The sequence below is a fragment of the Mastacembelus armatus genome, chromosome 15 (assembly GCF_900324485.2).
Source record: "Mastacembelus armatus chromosome 15, fMasArm1.2, whole genome shotgun sequence".
Taxonomy (NCBI): Eukaryota; Metazoa; Chordata; class Actinopteri; order Synbranchiformes; family Mastacembelidae; genus Mastacembelus; species Mastacembelus armatus.
In genome coordinates this window covers 1,442,336-1,465,784 of record NC_046647.1, presented here as the reverse complement: position 1 = coordinate 1,465,784, position 23,449 = coordinate 1,442,336, and the positions used below count along the sequence as shown (strand labels likewise).

The window sequence follows — 23,449 nt, the reverse complement described above, 5'->3', positions numbered from 1 at the left end:
CTGTACTACAGTACGAAAAAACACCTCACGTTCCCAATTCAATAAATAACAATAAACATCACTAAGAATCCCAGGACCACTCTGAATGATTGTGAAGCTTTCTGTCCCCAGCTACACATCACTCAAAGACACATACGTGGCATTAAAATGGCGAGTTAGTGTATTAGTACGTCAGGGTACAGGCCATTGTACACAAGGCATACTCAGCATGCAGTATTGGTGGAGGCAAACTGCAGTGGGGGAACATCCAGTTGTTAAATCTGAACTTCTTTGAAAAACTTAACATCTCTCAATTTAGAGCACTAAATTGTTTTACTTTAAAATTTTAAACGATTTTAACTTCCACTCAGGTATGTGGGCCATTCAGAGTCATTACACTTTGATGTATTGTGATTTTAAAAATTCAACTCAGCTAATAAGAAAAAAAAAGCCTTTGCTCAAATAGGATCATCGAAACTTTGTTCTTTCATATCAGTAGTCCATTGCATTCTGTCACATAAACAATATAAATTGGACTGGATGAATTCCAAAATAGATCCTATTAATTCAGTGGTAACTCAGTATTATCATGAAGCATTTCAGTAAGGATTAGATTTAGCTATAATATATTAGGTAACTGCTATCATTTGCTTCCACAGAGCTCATTGTTACATAAAGAGCTCCTCAGGCCCTGGGGATTGGCCATGTGTGGACTCTTGGATGTACTGAGCTATTAAACATGATAAAATTACATTAATTCTGAAATGATGTGTCACGTGGATCTTTAACTCTTGAGCTGAGAGCATAATGCTTTTGGAATGCTGTAAATGTGACATGTCCAGCCTATATGAGAAAGGATTCATGTGCACACAATCTTCTTTATTCAGTGGAGAAAGAATTCATAAGATGTCCAAAATCAAAACTTATTTTTTTGTTGTTGGAGACAAAAAAATCTCACGCAGAATTGAAAAGCAACAGGTAGACACAAGCCTGTGTATTTGGCTGTTACAAGAAAAGAGAACAGAATTTGGCTGCTGAAACAAAATCAGTTATATAAATAAAGTTGTTTTCTGTGCAGTCTCAATCAGAAGGTGATCCCTATGTCATGATCACAGTGACTGAAAGATCAACTCTAGCAACCTCTGGAGCAACTCAAGTTAAAGGTCTAGAACTGCTGCTTAATCAATCACATGCAGTACCATCAACCCAAGCACCTTACGTGTTTAACCCCTACTCTTCTTTAGTACCAGAGAAGGTCTGGACACAACAAGAATGTGTATCCAAGCAATTCACTGGTAGTGTATAGGTTAACATGTGAGTAAAGCCATGAAGCAGGTCTGGTCTTATAATGATTTCCAAGATGTTCATGGGAAAATATGGGGGCAACTGTGCCAAACCTATACTAAACCATGCTGCTGATATTCCAGTAGCATATTTTAAAGTCATGTCAACATTAGACTAATGTGCTATTAAACTAAAAACTAATTATTATCCTAAATCCATTAACCTAATGTTGACGATGTTAGTAAATATTATACCCTTCCTTGAGAAAAGTGTCATATTATGTTAATTTAGAAATATTTGCTTACTATCAGCACATCTCATCCACAGCCAAATCTATGAAGAATTTATCCTGCTGTCATAATAAATCTTTTTGACTTTATTCTACTGGTGTAAAAATACTGCTCACCATATGTAGTACAACACAAACTTTCCACAGGCTGCCAAAATGCCCCAATTCTCCCTCAAGAAAAGTAAGGAAACACTGTAACACTTCTTGTAATTTAAAGTTCTGGTGATTTCACTGAATTTCAACCAGACTTTGACTTCACAGAATTACTTTTGTCCTGAATTTTTTGTTGCTGAACATCTGGACATGATTTCACCTAGTCTCCATTTAGTTATTTTTCCATTGTAATTAGAAAATACAGAACCCAAAAATGGCACAAACAATGCATGGTGCACCAGCACCTGGTGGCAGCCTAACCCTATACTCCTTTAAGCCAAATTGGTGTGATTGAGGTGTCCCATCTAGTTTCTAGCCTTGCACATTTTCTTGTTGGGTCCAGTTGTTAAATATGGAGGCGTGGTGTAGCTTACATGACCTCGTCAGAAGGGCTTGCAGGTCTCTGTCCAGAAAGCAGTGGTACAGGGGATGTGGCCTCAATGAGGGCAGGGTTCAATATGATTGGCAAGGACATGGGTGGGACTCCCACCTGCAGGGGAGAGGCGAGGGGCTGCAGGATAAGTGGGGGCTGGCTCAAGGTAGAGGGAGCCTGGGCAGGGGATGTTAATGGCACCGGCATAGGTGGGATTGAAGGTGGACCTGGAGATGATTGGTCTGAGCCTAGAAAACAAAACAGACATTTCAGTACAGTTCAGTAACTATTCCAAGTCAATTGTAGTCATAGGATGCAACTATGAAGCAGGGTTTAAGCGATATTTGATACGTAGCTTCATGTTTATTGCAGCCTTTGGTTTTTATTATACAAAAGTCTTCTAAAATGGCCTGAACCAGATCATTGGTAGCCCTTAGTGGTGCACCACTCTCGATGTCTAAAAGAGTGGAGTTGCATGTATAAAAAAGGCTTAAAAAATATTGAACACATTCACTTACAGATGCAAGAAAAAGTATGTAAACCTCTTGGAATTAAGTATCATAATCTAATGTACATTAGTTGTTGTAGCTCTCAATCACACAGTATTTATATGTACAGTATAAAAACTGACAAAAACACTTAACTCAAGGTCTTTCTAGCTTTTTTCACTTGTCACTGTGCAGTTCACTGGGAGATCTGACCAGCTATTAAATCCAAGGGTTCACTGACTTTTCCCTCTAGCACTATGAATGTTTAATGGGTGTGTTGAAAATAGACATGAGGCATTAGAATTGTGTATGTGTTTTATCACCCTGAGCTCATTGTCTATCGTTGTGACTTAGATGAAGCTCAGATCACATTGTATGGTAAATGAATGCAGAAAAGCACTTTTCATCTGTAGTGCCCTTGTTGGAGCATATTGAAGTGCAATTTTCAGACGTTAGAAAAGCCTAGTTTCAGGTGCTGGATATGATGCAGTGGTTACTGCAGATGAAATCCATGAGATGTGGAAAAATAGATGAGTGAAAAAAGCTAGCAAGACCTTGAGTACCCTTCCATTTAAAAACAAGCAATCAACGCCTATCTCTGAAATAAATGTAGGTTACCACATATTGACATTGACAATGGCAGAGTTGTTGTAATTTTGTCTTTGTACACCACAATGGATTTGAAATTAAACTAATTTTCTTAAATATAGACTTTCAGTATCATTTAACAACTGCCTTTTGTATTTACTCAGTTTATCTTTGTGTAATATTAAAATTAGTTTGATGATCTGAATCATTTAAATGTGACAAATATGCAAAAAAAAAAAAAAAAAAAAATCAGGAAGGGGGTACTGTACCGTTGGAAAGTTCTAGATTTCTTTTAATAAACAGTATTCTTGATTATATATATTCAATTCTCAAAATAGGCTGTAATGGTAGGACTAGAAGTTATCTATTTTAGAAATATATATTACAATATTCAGTTATTCTTACATGTCAGCATAATTTGACATTATGTAAGAATAATTTGGTCTTATACAAAAGTAACACACATTCGCACTTACCATTACCATCATATTTATATTCTGAGTGAAATAACTGAATATAATTTTTTCTCATGAAAATGCTCAAATGTACAGATTCTGAATACCAGCATACTATCAGCTATGTGACTGAGCCAAAACAGAACACCTTAAGTGTTTTTACCAATGACAGTGGTTGGCGGAGGCTCTTGGGGCGAAGCTGGCCTGATGGGGCTCTGTGTCTCTCCAGGGGCTACAGGGACTGGGACTGGAACTGGGGAGGGTGGCTGGGCAGGTTGCGAAGATGCCTGAGGGGAGGGAGGCCGGCCTGCAGGGGATGCCGACTGCACAGTCTCTGCTGAAGAATTGGGTATTGGATCTAAAATGAAACATTTTATTATTACATAAGAAAACAGTCAATATCCCTGTTATGCATCAAAATAACATACACGTCACATGATTAAACCAACTGTTTGATTTCTCAGACCAACTTCAATTTGCCTACATCCCTGAGTGTCTGTTATGTACCTGGTATGACAGTTTGTTTAAAGAGCTCCTCCTTTAAGTGAGGCAGAAAGCAGACGATTCGTTCCCAGGTTATTTCCCACAAATCTGAGTATCCTGTCTTGGAATCAGCGCTGTGGAAGATCCCTGCTGTGTCCATCACCAGCAGCATGTTCTTCAGAGACTCAGGGATTGCCTCCAACTACACATACAACACAGAGGCAGCACATCAGGTAGGTGAGAGTTAATCAACATTCAGAGTTTAAAGTCCTGGCAACTACATTCCTTTTTGGGCCAAATGTGCTCATTTTTTATTATCAGATGACCTTTTATTTGTTGAGACAATTCTCTAATGTAGAGGTTGATAAAACCTTTTACACAGCGGATTCATTTAAAATGGGGGCTCTTGATGCATTCTGTTTTGGTTTTATTCCGTGAAATACTGACAACTTTCATTAATCAGTGTTTGATCAGAAATTTATATGACAGACAATAGGGATGTCCCAATAGACTGGCTATCTGCTGTTACAGATTCTGAGCTGATGCTTAAATTTACCTAAAAATTGACCTTCAAAGTTTGCTGCTTCAGTGTCGCCTTCACCTCTGTCACCCATGAGATTATCATATTGGTTGTACTGAAAACAGCTTTCAAATTTCTATCCCATCACACAGTAGTATTGCAGATATTGCACATGAGGCTCCACTCATTTGTGATTTTAAAGTAGTCCGATGCAGCAGATGTTCTTCAATTGAAGCCAAACTAGGATCGAAGGGCAGCAGTTGTCAAGGACAGCAGTTTGCAGCACTGGACAAAATAGCCCAGAATAGCAAACATTTTTAGCGTTTATGATAGGCAAGGTAGCAAGCAAATAAAGATCACTTGAACAGCTTTATTTAGCCAACACTGATCGATAAAAGTATACTCCGATATGCCCAAATACCAGTCCACAATATCATCTTAGGAAATAGACAAAAAACTGTATTTGCACCAAAGAATGGATGTATACACAGACATCAGCGAGAAAGATTATGTAATGTGCTCATTATACATTATACTAATGGTGCTACAAATTAAATGAAAAAATACCAGCATTATGAAAAACAGCTACTGAAATATTTACATATATTGTACACATTTTTCTGCCATAACTTCAAGCAAACAAAGGATTTGACATGAATGATCATGTATAGTAGCTACATCTATCAACAGTGATCCTGCTCTGCACAGCCTTTAAATTGCTTCATACAGTGGGTACGGAAAGTATTCAGACCCCTTTAAATTTTTCACTCTTTGTGTCATTGCAGCCATTTGCCAAAATCAAAAAAGTTCATTTTATTTCTCATTAATGTACACTCAGCACCCCATCTTGACAGAAAAAAACAGAAATGTAGAAATTTTTGCAAATTTATTAAAAAAGAAAAACTGAAATATCACATGGTCATAAGTATTCAGACCCTTTGCAGTGACACTCATATTTAACTCACATGCTGTCCATTTCTTCTGATCCTCCTTGAGATGGTTCTGCTCCTTCATTGGAGTCCAGCTGTGTTTAATTAAACTGATTGGACTTGATTAGGAAAGGCACACACCTGTCTATATAAGACCTTACAGCTCACAGTGCATGTCAGAGCAAATGAGAATCATGAGGTCGAAGGAACTTCCCAAGGAGCTCAGAGACAGAATTGTGATTATTTAAAATTTAAAGGGGTCTGAATACTTTCCGTACCCACTGTATATGAGGTGGAGAATGATGGCTGACTCATACCTAAATGTAGAGCCATCAGCTAGCAGTCAGATTTGTCAGATAGCTGTGAACACATGACAATATTGTATGTCAGCAATAATCATTTATCACTTTCCTCACCAGTAAGTCACTGGATCCTGCATGCATGTACTTGTCCATGAAATCCAGAATGGTAAGCCAGAGGGCAGCAAAGGTAGGCAGGGACAGCAGAGGAGAAAGGTGCTGGAGGAAAACCTGAATATAGAGACAAGGATTACACATGAGCCACTGCTGTGGCCAGGAGAATGAGCTCAGCTAATCTATAGAAAACAGCTAGGTTCTGGATGTTCAGTGGCCGACATAGCCAACATCATCTCTTGTTCATTAGCTATTGTGAATGTTCAATCAAGTCTGAGGAGCACCTCACCAACCTACTGTGCCTAGTTACAATGTAAGATGATAGTAGACATTTCAGGTGTGCGCTCCTTCATTGTCACTTGTAAATCAGCATTTATTACTGCAAAGTCCCTGGTGGGAAGAGACTGTGTTGTGTCTCTACAGGTGCATGAGTATACTCCAGATGTTGTAATGAATGGTGCAGCGTGTGTGCGTCTGTGTTGAACCTTTGACAAGAGTGTGCAGCCTCGCATTCTGGTCTCCTCCATACCCCCCACATCTGCCGGGCTTATGTTTTCAAGCAGTTTAGTCAACAGGGGGAAAAGCACCTGAAACACAAATATATCAGCTAGCTTCTGGAATCTGTGAAAAACTAATTATTGTGTGACCAAAGGTCTAAAAAGGGGACTACAGGAAACTAAATACTTTGGTTTATAATATTCATGTCTTTAGCATATTTAATTAACCACACTGTATAAAATGTAAGAACAAATAAAGGATTTGAGGAGCAGACATATAGCTTGTCTTCTCTTCTTGCCTTATTGAAACAGGACTCCCACTCAGTTGCATCAAGTGTTTGTAGATCATGGACAAGCAGTGCCCTCTGGAGGTAGGTGAGGGCCTGCATGCGAACCTGTCTCCTGGCATCACAACACAGCCAAGCAATGCCTGGAATGGGCAGCAAAGTTAAAGACATTAGTTGTGGTAACAGTTAAGATATCAATAACAGAAAGAATAAAAAAGACTTCAGCTTTAGATTTCTAATATGTTTGTGAAATATTCTAGACTTTTTCATTTTGTTTTTAGCTCACTGTGGTTTTTAGTTTTAGTTTTTGTAAAGTGCCTTGAGATGATTTGTATTGTGATTTGGCGCTATACAAATAAAATTGAATTGAATTGAATTGAAAATTGAAAAAAGAAATAATATCAACAAAGTAAAAAGTGCAAAAGATTAAGGTGCCAAATACTTTTTGAAGCCTCTGAAATGCACTCCAGTAAAACACAAAATAATCTTCAAAACTTATGTCTAAATGAAATCTAAGATTTTAAGCTTTTTTAAGGTGCCTATTTATAAGAACTGTTGTAGTGGAGTGAATTCCATCTCCTGTATATTGAGACGAGGGCCTACCTTGCAGAAGTGGACACCAGCAGCTGGTCCATAGAGTCTGAGAGTCAGCTTCAATTTTCCTGCCTGCAGCCTCTAGATGGCGCTGTTCCTCAGCCCATGAGCTGTAGATGCTGGCAGCCCGGGTGTGCAGGGTGTGCATGAGGTCTAACAGCTGCACCATCACATAGATCAACAGCATTAAGAACAACAGGGTGGACAGTTTTAAATCTTCAGTAAAAGACTAAACGCAAGTGTTCAATAGTCAAGTGAAGGATTCTGCAAATTTATGGTAATCTATTTAGTATCTGGGGTTTCATTTTTTTTATTACCACCAACAAGCAAAAGTAAGGTTCACTCTATATTATAGAATTTAAATGTATCTGACAGGCTGTTTCACAGATCTGAAGTGTATTGCTATCAAACAGCCCTGTTTAAAAAGATTATAATTTCTTAAGACTCACAAAAATCATTAAAAATTTAAGATTTAAGGTTTAGAGATTTAAGGACATGTTTGACTTTCACCAGAAGAAAATGTAGAGTATATTGAACATCATTAATAACCCTAATTTTGCACTGTACATTATAAAATGTTTTGTGTGTGGTTGAGTAGAACAGGAAAGCAGAAATTCACAGTACTGCCATGTTCCGCTACAACAAAAACATGATGACATCAAATGAAGAATAAAGGATAAAGGATAACACCAGTGTAATGTTCTTTTCTTTCTGATACCATCCACATAATGTCAACAGATCACTAGTTGTAAATCTAATTGCAACTGTCTGGCCAAAGGTCCAACTGTAATAATAAAGAGCAGAGTATTTTGTGAGCATCCAATTTTTAACACAGGTTGACAGTTCTGATAGTTCAAAATTTGTAAAATGTTTAATTTGCTTTATTTCAAAAAGTGAAACAAGATGACTGACAGTGTGCAAATGTCTGTTAAACATTTGTTAAATACAAATGTGGAGTGAGGGCTTAGCCTATTTTAGCATAAAAACTAGGAGCAAAGGGAAATAGTACAGCTGTAGTGATTCAAAATGTCACACTTTTTCACCACAATATGTTTGTGGTGCCCTAGTGGCGGTAATGTAGTGATTTTCATCCTTCACTAGGCTCAAAAAACATTCAGCCCAACATGCAGTCACTCCTTTTGCCACCAGGTATTGAAAAACTTGTTTCAATGGGTTTCACATATCTATTCTGTTCTATATCTATTAAACATGGAGCACAACACAATAAGTTATCCTATTTTCCAGACTATAAGTCGCACTTCTTTTACTCCTCTGCCTTGCCCTGTGACTTATACAGCAAAAAAACTTTGGAGTGAGTGTCAGCATTCAGACAACCTGAGCAAGGTGGAGAAGACACTGCCTCATCTCCCCCCACCCTGATGTTGGTGCAGTTGTTTACGTTACTTGACACAGATGAATGAATTTCATAATGCACTTCTGCTTGTTGTTATGTCTAGTCTATGTTCTTTATAGGCTAATTTAGACTATAGTTAGTATAAATAGAACTGCGACTTATACACCGAAACGACTTATATATGTTTTAAGGCAGTTTTTGCTAAAAGTGACTAATATTCCGGTGAGATTTATAGTGCAGAAATTACAGTAATACAATCCTTCACAATCTAATAATATACTGTACTATACTAGATGAGTCTACTTTATTTGTGTTTTGACTGAGTTTTATGGGTCAGTTGGAGGTTGATCTTTGTGATGGTGTAATACATTGCATTTAATACCATTCATATATGATAGAGGAAACAGTATCAATACACAACGTGTTTAAATATAAACAATACAAATAAAATAAAATACTATAATCAGTGTATAAACACTAAAATAAGTGTTTATACTTATAAAATAAAAAATATAAAATAAGAGTCATTCTATTTAAATGAAAATTTTGTTATATTGTGCATTCACATTTGACACATGATCAAACTATATTGCACATTTCCAATTTGTATGCTGAAAATATACTGGTTGTTTATATTCAGTAAGCTGAACATTTTCACAGTTTTACAGTCAGTAGGTGTTTGTGGGTGTGTGCGTGGCAACGTAAATGACTGAATAAATAGGAAACAAAATAAACATGTTACATAAGAATACGTATATCAATATAACAATGGCACAGCTGGTCAATAAAATAAAAGCTACTCTGTCAGCTGTGTCATTATACATGAAAGCAGAAATTTGCATCGTCAGAAGGAGGGGGGAATCTAGTGCCATACATGGAGATACAAAGTATTTCCATGGTAACAGATGCAGGTACTGTACACAGGCAGGAAAAGTCCCAGAGGAGAAAAACGATCAACTCTTAGTGACTTTTATCACAGACAAAGTAAATCCTTAGCTATGCATAATAAACAATGAATGACACTGTGTTAATGCTGATAAAACAAAGCTCTAGTGGTGAATCTATAAACAGATTTTATTGTGATACCAATGGCTACAGAAAGCTGTGCTTCCTTGACATAATAAACTGATCAATGATTGATTCAGAATCAATACTACTAAGACAATTTATTTGTACTGACAGATGTGCTAGATTATGTGCACATCATGTGCACCTACAGAAGCAAAATAGCCTCATCTCTGTAATGAAGGAGCGTAACTGTACACACTCACAGCTCTTGTGTTCAGTTTGATTGGTTGGCATATAAACAGATGTAAACTACTGTGCTGTACACAGAGCAGTACTACCTATCAAAATTCATTACCACCAACACAGGTTCAAGAGGGTGCATTTATTAAACAACAAACATTATTTTGCAGCACTCAATTTTCTTCTTAAATTGAATTGTATTGTGCTGTATGTCAGTGTATCTGTGTTTATTTTCGACTGCATTCAAATGTGACTAAAAAGCTTGAGCTCCGTTTTGTTTCTGTCAGACTACTGTAATTACTGACGGTCTCTTAAAAGTTGTATCGCTACACAGCAAAGACTGCCAGTGTTAAATAAAAAAAAAATTGGAGGAGTGTTAATTTAACACTAGGAATATTGCTGTATATATATGTACAAACTACAACTGCCAATACATTAATACATCAGTAAAATGTTCACACAAAATAAAAATATAAACTTTGCATGAAAGTACACTGGTCCTAGTGTTATACCTATTCTAAAAATGTACAACTGTTATTTGTGAACACAAGCCCTGAGGAGTATACAATAACTACACTGTAAATATGATGCAGCTTGTGTTATTCTACTGGCTGCGGCCCTACCTATCAAAATTCATTACCATCAACATAAGGGGGTGCAATTATTAAACAACAAATATTATTTTGCATCAACTCAATCTTCTTCAGACATAACTGAAATGAGACTAAGTGTAGTTACAGTGAAACAAGTTTGCTGGTAGTTCTAGGTAAAACTGTAATATTGTACTTTTTTGTACTATCACTATAAACTTTGAAAGCTACTACTATAAAGATATGGGTTAGGCCAAAGCATAGGGAGACAAACATCACAGGTAGCCATATTATTACATCCTCCCATCCCATCTTCTATCCTTCTTTTGTCATTTTCCTTCTACACATGCTTTTCCACAAAAAAGGAAGCTCCAATGTAAAATCTACATCACTGGGGACTTACTGGGTGTAACAAAAATAATCTAAAGATGGGACTGGGTTTTTTTTTATCAGTTAGAAGTTTGGGAAAATAACAACAGCAACAGGATGAAAATTCACTGGTATTATACTTTAGCCTTACACTACCAGTCAACAACACACCAGTAACACAGCACAAATTAGATACTATTAAGGAGGGATGTAATGTCCATCATACGCACTGAATCATATCAAATGCCACACATGACAGTTGTATGGAAAGTGTCACTGCATTTTTTTAATCATTTTATTACTTATTTTAAATATGGCTTTCACATAATTTTATTACATTATCACAGAATGTTACACCCATCCCAAATGTTCCCTTGCATGCCACAGCCTTATTTTCCCAAACGCATCCCAGGGCTATAAACACCTCAGCCTGTTTATCTAGTCACCGAAAAACAAGGTGCTTTTGGGATGTTTGCACTCTAACTGACTTTAGGTAGAAGGGTGAAGAGGGCTGTTGTACTTACGTCCTGACTAACCTGTAAAGACACTGTGTGGTAGCTGGCTGGGACACCCTCGTCCTCCTCATCGTCACTATGAGAACGTGATGGGCGCTGGCTGGATGCCCGGCTGCCACCTCGCCTTGTACCACTGCTACCCTCTTTTTCCCTTGCCCCTGCCTTCTTTCTCATCCGGGACTTGGAGGAGTCATACTTGTAGCTCTTCTTCTTGTCATGATTGCGGTAACCTGAAGAAGCAAATTATTGAACAAAGAAAAAAAAAAAGCTATTCTTTATGATTGAAACCCAAAGGCAGAAGTCTGTAAAATGTTTCTCTGCTGTTACAACCTGGCTGAGAGAATGTGAAAAAGAGGGGGGAGCATGCAGAGGTTGATAGTAAAACAAATTAATTTATTAAAATTCGTCGAAAGACCCCCAGTAACAATATGTGACTGGACATAGTTCTGAAGTCATCTTCTTACATAAGCTAAGATAATAAAATAAGATCAAGTTTATTCAGCCCCAGAGGGAAATTTAGCTATCAAATTTAAGCTATCAAACTACTGCAGTATGACATTTACATTCACACTACTCTTTCTTCAGTCTTTAACAACGACATTTTGAATCTGTGTTAATTTTAGCTTTGTGTCAAATGCTCACTATGCTAAAAACTGCTTGATCTGTTGCTGAAAAAGTGCTTTTTAAACGTTCTTGTAACATCTTAAAAATCAACAACAAATTGCTGCTGAAGTAACGGGTTACCATTCAGTGAGCATTTGTTTTTTTTAAGGCAGTAGTCTTAAAAATGTTAACTGTAGCGTAGTCTTTATTTGGTCAACTGTCTTGTGACGTTCATTAATGCTGTCCGTGCTCATGATTCCTTCTGCTGTTTGCTCTTCAGTGGGGGGCACTGCTGCAGGGGCCAGGGACATTAAATTAAAAACAACATAATGAAAATAACATTCATTCTACTTTATCATTCAGTTAAGATCATGTAATACAACAGCGTTGTAATTATCACAAGTTTCAGCTGCAGACTATTACCTGCACTTTGAAGTCTGCAGTATAGCTCTTTCTTTTGGGTGGCATTTTCACTTCTGTTACACTAGGAGTTAGAGTTTAGTGTGACCATAAATGTTTATACTTTTTCAGCAGTACAGTATTATCTTCAGTTGAGTCAAGAGTGTCATCTAACACTAGTGACTACTGGATAAAATGACTGTAAATATACACATATAAGTTGCTTTGCAATATAAGTCACATAACAAGCAAAGGAGTAAAAGAAGTGTGACTTATAGTCTGGAAAATACGGTAAAATAACAAAACAGTGTAAATAAACAAAATGTGACTAATAGATTGGACAAGGGATTCATTTCGTCATGTACCTTGACGAACCTGGATTTCTTACAAACTTGGAACCTGACCCAAAATAGAATGGGCCATCAGAACCTGTCCCTATCTAGAACAATCATGCTTATCACAGGTGAAACCCTGTTTAATTTGTTTTCTTTGAGACTGTAAATAAGGAGTAGAACTTTAATAAGCCTTAGGCTTCTTTCTGCTCCCACTCAAATTTAGACTGGTCTGCTCTAAAGCAACGGTGAAGTGCAGCTGTGTTTGGTGAAGTTTGGTCCACATTTGTCTGTAAGTTCATAAATGTGAGCCGTGGTAACACATTTGTGTTTTATAATGGTCTGGTAGGAGTGCATCATTGTGATGAGCGATTTAGCATGCTAGCTCAGTAAAGGAGATTGTCAATTTATACTAGCATGTCTGTCTAACTGGGTAACTTCAGGCAGTTTCACGTCTAGTGAGGACAGAACAGCCACCATGCAGGAGCTTCACAACTCAGTGTCCGATCTAATCACAGTATTCTGAACTAGCTTACCACCTAGAGCTGCAGAGCACATGGCTGTTGACTTTCCCCAAATAAAACACAGCTCTGTAGCATTCACCAATCTAGACACCCCATGATGGACCTGCCTACAATACTGCTGTGTCATCCTTAAATTTAAGCTCCATTCCTAAAGTTGTGTTACTGTGAAATGTACACACACCAAAGTATACATCTGTCTTGAATTAACTCAGAAAACAGAAAAATACTTAGTAATAGTTAATCACAAATAGCATTACAAACAAATAGCATTACACCCCATTTGAATTTGCATGAAGAAATTGCTAGTACTCTGTGTTAAATGGTTTTCAAAATTTTCCATAATTCTTAAAGAAAGAAACCACAAAAATGCATTATAACAGCAGGTTTCGCACTTTTTATCAGTATCTCAAACTGCCGCAGACCACTGCTTTGATCGAACCATTACATTGGTTCATTCTGCGTAAAGTTATGTTGACAGCACTGATGCAATGGCCTGAAGCACTACGAGAAATAAATAGGCCATGAGCTATGCCTAAACCCAAGTGCACCACTGCCATTTCTAAGGCATAATTGCTGTCTTACCATAGATCACGAGCAGCACAAGGATGAATGGAAAAGGGAAGATGTAGAGAGAAGAGGAGAAAAGAATGGAGGGTAGAGTATTACGAAGGACTAAAAAAAAAAGCAACCTGAAGGTGGATTTAGGGTTGCTATTGAATAGAGGACCATGAGGTCATGATTGTTAACGTGTGTGTCTCTGAACTGCATCTGCCACTGTGGAACTTAGGAAGTAGTGTTTGAATCAAACATTTCTATACGCTGCCACAACATTTCATTCATGAAACTGTCATTCTCAAATGCCTGTCTAGCCTGCAATATTTAAACCATGATACATTTTAATAATACATTTCTGTCGGTGTATTCCACCAACAGCCTGGATAAGCCTGAACAATGGGACCACAATGGGACCTTGACTTTGCTAGAAAATCCTGTGCAGGGCCTTTTCTTGGCTTGGTTTGGGATCCAAAGTCTCATGGCTGAGACACGAGAATGATTGCATTTAATATTATTTAATTGTAAAAACAGTTAATTGCCTTGGACCCCAGAGGTGTTTAAATCAAGCATTAACACACATACAGACTTGAAGCACAAAGAGGTTTTGAGTTATTGCACTATTGCACTCGATAATGAAAAGCATGCCTGTTAAAAAACATGTAACTATTGAACACAGGCTGCAGGATTAGGTCCTATGATGGTATAACAAACCAAAACAAGTTATTTATTGCATGAAAACCGGCTACATGTAATTTCATAATTAGCAACAAAAGAATGTTGAAACTATGAAGGTCTTAGAAATGTAAATTTTTCTGTGAGCCAATTGTCACATTTTATGTGATAAGCTTTATTCATGCCCAAAGGGAAATTCAGATAGCCTTGTAGTTCATTAATTAAATTAAGTTATGAGTTAAATGAATGCCGGTAAAGTGAATAAAAGCAAACAGTACCTACCATTTATGTTCCAGTTCCATTCTATTATTATAGTCCAATATACCAATATACCTACCTTTATGAAGGCAGCAAATTTAAATTTGCTGCATTCAAACTGTGTTGCTGAGAAACATTATTGTGTTGTATTTATGTTATTTATAATTCACATCATTCAATAAAATCAGAATCACAAGGAACAGCAAATTTGTTACATCAAGATCAGTCATTTGTTCTTGGGCGACTCAGCACATGAAAACAGTTGCATAATGTCCCTTGTGTCTCCGACACAGCTATTTGTAAACATCTTTCATGTTATTTCTTTGGTCAGTTTCTTTTCACTTTGTCTCTATTGCAAGTTCTTAGTAAATGTTTTTTTATTTTTATAAAATTTTTGTAGAATTCAAAATTGATTTAAATGTCTCACCTCCATTAAGGCTGGCCTCAACAAACACTCGTATAGCTCTAACACACAGCTCAAAGTTGTCTGGGGTGACATGGGCAGCATCACGGACGATGAAAGAGAGTGTTTCCACACACTTAATGAGAGATTTTGTGTCATGTTGTCCCAGGTCCTGACCCAGAGTCAGACTGTACTGGTTGACCAGTGGGTGATTCAGTTGAGCTTTTGAGTTTACTGCAGGAGTCTTGCTCGTCTCCAAGTCATCTTTACCAACCTGAAAAATACAAATCACAAGGACACAAATCTGCATCAGGATGTGACCAAACATCAGTGCAATGTTTTTACATCAATTTCTGAAAAACAGAAAGTTTGACATTTCTTTTAACCTATTATAGCCTCAATGAATTCGGCTACATATTTACTTTGATTCTATCCTAGTAACTTTTTACACTAAAAACACTGTTTGATACATTTTTTTTACATGCAATACTGAACTTTTGTGGCTGGGAATGTTTCAGTGATATACACAATATACAGTATAACTTGCTCATCATCCAAGTACATATATGAAGATGTACGTGTGTGTGTGTGTGTGTGTGTGTGTGTGCACGCTGACCATGAGCCATCCACTGCTTGCTACATCAACATCCGTTGTGGAGCGAGGGATCCTGGTCTTGCTGTGCTCAGTATAGACCTCTGAGTCAGATGTATAGCCACGGTCCAGACACACTTCACTCGGATGATGAGAAGACAGCTCACTATCTGACTGGGCGCCTGGAGATACACAGCAGGCAAATAGATTTTTATTTTCTGTCCAGACTGTTTTGTGTAACTCAAGTTCATTATGAGTGACTGTGGAATATTAGAAAATGGATACAAATTGGTTTTAAAAAAGACTCAGACAAAGATCTGGGTTAAAGCCTGCTTCTCTAATTTTTTACTTTTTTTTACATTTTTTACTTAAACAGAAAGATTTTTTGAGATGATCACAACTGTATGTTACTTACTGGAAATGACACTGAACAGTATTTTCTTACCTCAGAAATTCTTTATTCATTTTGTTGTTTGTTTGTTTAAACTAATTACAAACAATATATATACTACTTATTATAAATGTCACCAAAGCTGTTAAAAGCCCTAAATTCCAAGAAAAAATGCAGAGCTCAAAATAAGTCACAAATAGTTTGAGGAGTTTGAGTTTGGAGGAATATTAGTAGTCTGTTAGTCTGTTACCAAGTAACCTCAACATATCGAGTGTTAAGACATAAAATCCTATAAGCATAGGTTTTAAATGTGCTCAGTAGTAGCCTCTGCCAAGAAAAAATACTGAACCTGTGTCGTTGTCAGTAGATGTAGAGGTGAACTGGAAGGAGGCAGGAGGTTTCACTCCAGCTCCAATGCACTCCAACAGTGAGAAGAGTGTGTACCAGTCATCTGTAGAGTGAATGTTAGCTGCATTAGTCTTCAGCAGCTCATGAAGGCCATAGGCCACCTCTCTACTGACCCGGGACATAACATGAGGTTTCATCATCAGGAGCAGTCGCAGAGAGAGGAGGACCTGTGGGTGTACAGTTAGAGAGAAGGGCCTGGAATGTAAATATGGCGATCTTGGTGTAACTTCACCTGATCTTTAAGTACACTGTACATTTTCCAAAATAATGTACTCAAATTTACAAATTTGAATAAGTACCAATAATTGAGTGAAAGAGCTAGTATGATTTAAAATACCATATGACTAACTAGAAAGATAGATGTTCACTTCAATGAGTCATAAAACATTTCAGCATAGCAAAACCATAACCATAATTAATATCAACTATAGACAATGAGTTTATGTGTTGTGAGTTTGTTGTTTTGTAATAAAAATAAAACCAACTAATTATTTTTTATGACAGATCTTAAAGTTTACTGAGTTAAAAAAGGAGCTTTTGTCCTAGAATTTCACACTTAAATCAAGAGTAAGTGACGCATTAACCCTAATGAAGCGACATACTTTCAGACATGCACTTGAACATTGCTAGACATTATTTTGTTGAGCTGCATGTAAGAACGCAATTTGACAAGGAATACAGACTGGATATTAGCCAGACTGTAAAAAGTGTAGATAGTGCCGTGGTGTGAGCCAGTTTGGCAGGCACAGCAGCTTAAAAAAAAAAAAAAAAAAAAAAAAAAAAAAAAACTAAATGCACCAGAGGAAATACAGACATGAAGCTTAAAAAACGTGGAGGTTAAGAGAGACATGGGTCTTCTGCCTGTGTCATAAGAGTCAATGTGGACTGACATCAGATAAAACAGAAGTCTGTCTGCTCAGTGAGATATACAGGTTACTGTGTCAATTGGCCTGAGAAACATAAACATTTTACTGGCTGACTGATTATCTGACCACATAACAGTAAAACTAGAAGAAGGAGGCTAAACAGTGGAGAAATTGTTTAATTGTGGAAAATGTGACTTTCACTCTTCTCCACTTCTGCTGTTTTCATCTCAGTAGCTGCTCACTGTGCCACCGTGTGTTGCTATAAGAAGCTACATCACTAGATCCAACTAATCAATGAAAACATTTGTTGGTTTTAATAATTAAATTTATCAATATTATTGCTTAGTTGTTGCAGCCCTAGTCCAAGGATAGTCCTCCGGAGTTGTCCTTTTAACATATGCGGGATATTATCCAAATGAGATATGTTCTCACATAGAGTGAAAATCCAGTTGATCTCAGCGAGGGGCAGTGTTGCCTTTGTAGAATATATGAGAGACGCAGCAGAGCTCACACACCAATGATTTATTTTTAAATGTCACTTAACAGAGACTGTCACAACCATCAACTCTGCTGTAGTGTTTGTGTCCAGAGACGTGACTCAACAATTGTGTGTTTGGTATACCTGAGAACTAATGTCTTCTCGTCGTAGCAGGCGGATTGCAAGCCGAAGAAGTCCAACTACCGCCCTCTCCACCAGGAAGCAGCTCTCGTTGGCATGAACACAAAGTTGGCAGAGGTGATCTCGGACTGTCTGCCACACACACGACACACGATCTCTGTACCAGAAAGAAAGATATGTTCTCATTGAAAATGAATAGATAGTGAAAAGTTCTTTGTGCTCTCAAAAACCGCAATACGACTAACTGCTGTGAATACGTTACTGTATTAGTGAAGGCTCTCCTTCCTACCTGTTCTCCAGAACAATGCGCAGCAACATCTCCAAGGAGAAGGCAGCATCCTCTTCATCATAAGTATCTTCATCCGGGGAGACTGATATGAGAGCCTGAGAAAGACAAACTAGTTTGATTTTCTTTATTTCGTTGTCTTTAGGAACCATGATGTAAATGCCATTTATTGGACAGAAATTTTTTAATAATCAATTAAAAATCAATACATAGCAAGACAATCATGAGATAAGCACTGTGTATATCATAAGAAATAATAATGACCTTCATTAACTCCTGTAGAGACTCCAGCTGTAGGAATTTACTCTCTGTGATCAGCTTTTCTGGGTCACATTGCTAGAAAAAGAAAAAAGGATCTTCAGGAGTAATGTAAAAACAAAACAACTGAAACTAATTGTAAGTAAGTAAGTAAAACCAGGGCAGTTTCAACAGCTTACGCTATTTTTTTCTTCTTCTAAAATTCTCTCAATTTGGATGCTGGTTATAGATAACACAAGGTATTGTTTTTAATAAATAAAAAAAATACATAAGCTGAAAAAAACATCACTGTCCATATTTAGATGAATGAAAAAGGTAAGTAGAAAAATATAAGGTAATATTTTTTGCACAGGCCATAATTATTCTCTAGAGGCAGAGGGTCGTAACTAATTTGGGTAAATCAGGCAAAGTCCTCTGCTTCTAATAATGTTATTTGTATATAGTATCGCCAAATACAGTAACTTCATACAGTGTTGAGGCACCACGCTTGGTGTTCAGTACCTTTATGCAGAGAATGGCAGCCTGCTTGGCCTCCTGGTTTTCTGTGGATGGGCCCCTTAGTCCTGACTGCTCGGCTCCACTCAATGTCAGCCAATTGACAAAACTCAACACTGCAGACTCACCACTGATTTGCAGAAGAAGAAAAGTTTTACTTTTGTCCTTGGTTAGGATTGTTTTATTAAATACCCTACTAGTCAAAAGTGTGAACAGGCTTTTTCAATTAACTGAATGGCAAAGTGTATCCACACTTTTTACTGGTAATGTAATTTCTCCTTATTACATAAATCTGGTCTTTTCCTTTAGGAAAGTAAGGAACATGGCTGAGGTGCTGATACAAACACACATGACAGCAGCTATATATGGAAAAATATATTATGATAACTTGACAACATTTTTCTATCTTTTAATTTGGACACATGAACAGATGGTGGATGATATTTCTGAATACCGATTTGAAGGTGTCTCCTCTCTTTGAAGAGAAATTTTCCCACATGGCTCCACAAAATCCTCCACCTAAAGCAACAAGCAGAGGGTACGAGTACTGAACAGTAGGTGGCAGCAGAACATGTAGAATGCAGTCTATTTCTTTCAAATAGAAAGTACAACCTGCAGTGGTGCAGTTTTACAAGAAAGAAGTTCCTGGCTACTGACAAAATGCAAATGCAGAGGCATTTGTAATGAGTCCTGACCTCAACCATGACTTTTGGCAGGAGTTCAGCTCTGAACAGCTGCAGCATGGAGTCCATGATGTTCTTCCAGCCCTCCCTCAGGATGTTGCCGTGCTGATGGGCAAGGTCAAACACTGTCCTGGCTGCTGTCTGCGCCTTACTATTGCTGCCAAACACTGTAGGAAGATTCTCCACAGACTACAGGGGGAGAAGACACCAATGCTCAGCTAGCAGATATTCTTGCACAGTTACTGTATTTACATTTATTACAGAATTCCTTACACTCTGTTTCCTAGAGTGACTACGTAAAAACATGTTTTTAGCAATTTTTGCACACAGTGCCAGAGAAAGATATCATTGTTACATGATGTTCAAATTGTAATCAATTCAATTAGTTATTCCAACCCTGGGAAAGAAACAATGTTTTTGTAGTTAAACATAGACCCTGTCCTTTAGTTTATGTCATTAATTGTACTGCAATATATTCAGTTTAAGCAAAAAGTTTGTTCTACACACTCTACACTAAATTAGCAGACTTTTTTCTGAAAAGACCTCACCTCACTGCTCAGAGTGGTGAACTTGCAAAGGGAGATGATCAAATTGTCAAAAACATCACTGAAGCCATAGTGAGCAGCTATCATTGCACATTTCCTAAAAGGACAGAAACAGTATGACACACAGTATGACCATACACCCTAAAACCTCACAGCCACCTAAAAACATATCTTACATTGTTAAGGAGTTCAGTGATAAAGGTCTGGTCTGAAGAGAAATAGATACATCTGGTACTTCACATAAGCTAAATTTCCCTCTCTTTCTCAGAGTGATCTAAATGATGATACAACTCTCCACCATTAGAAAAACATGAAATAGTCAAACCAGCCACGTTAGATGCAGGCATGTGTGTTTTTTAACAACTTTCAGATTTATGTGGATACTTGAGCAGAAATGTAACAATGCTTCCAGCACAGCCAAAGCATTTTAACTCTATATAAAATATAAGTGGAATCCAGTGACAGACTACAGAACGCTGTGTTGATCCAATCAGAGTTAGGGGAAGTTTGATTGAGATACAGCATTTGTCAGTTAAATCATATGTGGCCATTTTTAAATGATGCTTGTCCAAAGCAAATTAACTTTGAGCCTGGCCAACAACACAATGAGTGAACCAGGAACAGTAGATGTAACTTGGAAAGGTGAGTCACAGTGGCCTGTGGGTGACAAAAACGACTACAAAGAACTCTGGTGGCTGGAGATGGTCTGTTCCACAAAAAAAACATGTTACAATGACAACTCATGAATATAAAAGTTGTTGCCAGCTATGTGGCTATGCTTTAAAATTCTTACTCAGAATATCTTTCTTCTTCCAATTGCTGACTGTTACAAAATTGTATACCTGAAGCCAGTGATAGCCTTCTGGATAATGTTGTCATCCAAGCTTTTGTCAAAGACATAGGAGAGGGCAGCAATTGTGGGACCCCAGGTCATTGTGAACAAGTCATGATCATAGCTGCCGGGTGGCAGGTGTAAGAAAAGACCCTCAGATGTGGCACCACGGTGCAGCAACACACTCCATACGTAGTTCTCCTTCACTAAACCTGTCTGCTCATCTGGCATCACAATCTCCTCATTCCTACGAAGGAAAACACATCTCATCTGTAACATCAGGTTGTTCGTGCCATTTCTTGAATCAAGGCTCTGGAAAAGGCTAGTGCATGAACCTTTGTTAAATCATAAATAGATTCTTATTGCCAGCCTTGTGTCTTTGTGCTACTGCTTTTGGCAGTACTGACTATGTTTGCTTGAAGTCTGCCTGCGCTGCAAAAAAGGAAGAATGTAAACTTACTAAAACTACTGTTTGGGTGCTCACACCTTCATAAGCAATTTATACATCTGAATAGAAGCGAGCTCTTGTGATAAACAGTGTGTGGCACTCTTAATAAGGCTTATGGTCTATACATACATACAGAGAAATTGGTTCTCCCTCCCAGAGAAAAAAATTATGTCGTTCTTTTCTCGCAGCCCTGGTTTGAGAGTTCTCGTAGCTTGTCCTCGACACATTATCTGGTAGAATTTTTTTCTTGTGTGGTGTCCGGCAACTATTGTGTGATTGGTCAGAAATGTGAAGTGGGCATGGTTAATGCGGACAGCAGAAATGTCATTCCTGCTTTTCCTGCTGGCGGTTGTCATAGCAATGAATAGTTTTGAGGCCGGCAGGGGTGGTGAGGAAGTATTAAAAAATCTTTATATCACGTCTTGTAAGGCATATAAAGACACACAAATGGCTAATAATTTGTGGAAAGAGGTAGCCCGAACATTGTGTACAGAGGAGAGTGTCTGTCATAAAACTCAAGAACTGCCATGTGTGCTGCAATGGGAGAAACTTCCCAGGAGTTCTGCACTTGAGTTTCTCAGAGTATGAAATGTCCAAGAGCTAACTTTGTTCTTGTTCGCATCACCTCAAGAATATGAACAAATTTCTCTGTTCTCACACAGTATGTATCAGGCTTAAATCATGTACATGGAAAAAATTAGAAAAAAAAACAAAAAAGAAAAGGAAATCCTACATATAAAAGTTTTGAGCTTAATAAGAGATGCAAGCTAATGAAAGACAGTTGAGCTTACTTGATGGCATTGTAGATATCCTCCAACATGTCCTGGTCAAAGTCTTTGTTTCCATTTACCCCCTTCAGATTTTTCTTGAATTGCTGTTTACAGAAAAAACAGTGCAGTCAGGGGGAATAATTAACCTTTGTACCATGGCAAAAACTTATCAAACACCTCACATGCTCCTGGGGGAAAAATGGACAGGGTTAATGCCCATCTCCACTAGCAACCAATCAGTCAATGCATCTCAACATGGGAGCTTAGCTAAGACACCCAAGCCTCTGCTTCGTTAATTTAGTATCCAATCAACAATCATAAGGGGCTTGAGTGGCAGCACACTCATTATGTGTCATTTGATACACTTCAGATGCAGTGTTAGGAAAACGGGGATTAGAGCCAGGGGCCTCATGTAAATAAACATAACCACCCAGCGATGATGGACAGTCTCAAGGCTTGGTTTGATGCCTTAAATTGGCTCGGTTTGTCCTACTGGAGAGTATAAAGAGGGAAATCATGCATTTCCCTGCAGGAACACACAAAGAAATACGCACTGGCAGAGAAAGAATTAAGGTGCAGGAAGATCTTAATCAGGCCTCACTTTGTCATGTTTATATCACACATGCAGTCTCACACATATAGATATTCACACTCTGCCTGAAAAAGCAACTAACACACAGACTGCCAAACTGAGCAGCATGCTGTGTTTTCACTTAAGATGTCAGAGCCCTGGAAATAGGATCTGATTTACACACAGTCATGCTGGAAATAGTTTTTCAAAAATAACACTACTGCCAAAACATGCTGTGGTAAATACTACAGATTTCAAGCTCCTAAGTAACTGAAGTATTAGGCACCACTTTTATTGGCTCTCTCTAAACTATTGTGTGGAAGCCTTAGAGTCTAGAGGTCAACAAGCCTTGACCAAATCACAAGTGAATGTGCAGTTATAACCTCAACATACATACAGCAGAAGCTGTATGATGAGGTTGACTCGACTCAAAAAAGATCAATTCAATTAAGTATATTATTTATAAACGAGAGTGAAAAAGACAAGTGTTTGTTTATTGTTTGTCGGTGAGAATGGCCCACCCACAATATG

At 37.8% G+C, this 23,449-nt stretch overlaps 1 protein-coding gene across 4 annotated transcripts in view; it reads right to left on the bottom strand.

Moving 5' to 3' along the window:
• Positions 1-837: 837 nt before the first annotated feature.
• The window catches only part of gbf1 (golgi brefeldin A resistant guanine nucleotide exchange factor 1), a 121,537-nt gene continuing 98,925 nt past the window's right edge, over positions 838-23,449 (bottom strand). For 3 of the 4 annotated variants that reach the window (XM_026308489.1, XM_026308491.1, XM_026308490.2), the window contains 20 exons: positions 22,369-22,451; positions 21,140-21,376; positions 20,301-20,394; positions 19,765-19,941; positions 19,524-19,588; positions 19,076-19,199; positions 18,581-18,652; positions 18,320-18,414; positions 18,034-18,187; positions 16,487-16,712; positions 15,771-15,928; positions 15,179-15,428; positions 11,418-11,638; positions 7,342-7,492; positions 6,751-6,881; positions 6,440-6,541; positions 5,958-6,071; positions 4,117-4,294; positions 3,773-3,967; positions 838-2,326 (listed from right to left, as the gene is read on the bottom strand). In XM_026308489.1, coding sequence (XP_026164274.1) covers positions 2,076-2,326; positions 3,773-3,967; positions 4,117-4,294; positions 5,958-6,071; positions 6,440-6,541; positions 6,751-6,881; positions 7,342-7,492; positions 11,418-11,638; positions 15,179-15,428; positions 15,771-15,928; positions 16,487-16,712; positions 18,034-18,187; positions 18,320-18,414; positions 18,581-18,652; positions 19,076-19,199; positions 19,524-19,588; positions 19,765-19,941; positions 20,301-20,394; positions 21,140-21,376; positions 22,369-22,451 — 3,078 coding nt within the window. In that variant the 3' untranslated portion in view covers positions 838-2,075. The remainder of the gene's footprint in view (positions 2,327-3,772; positions 3,968-4,116; positions 4,295-5,957; positions 6,072-6,439; positions 6,542-6,750; positions 6,882-7,341; positions 7,493-11,417; positions 11,639-15,178; positions 15,429-15,770; positions 15,929-16,486; positions 16,713-18,033; positions 18,188-18,319; positions 18,415-18,580; positions 18,653-19,075; positions 19,200-19,523; positions 19,589-19,764; positions 19,942-20,300; positions 20,395-21,139; positions 21,377-22,368; positions 22,452-23,449) is intronic. The other variant, XM_026308492.1, reaches the window with a different exon arrangement.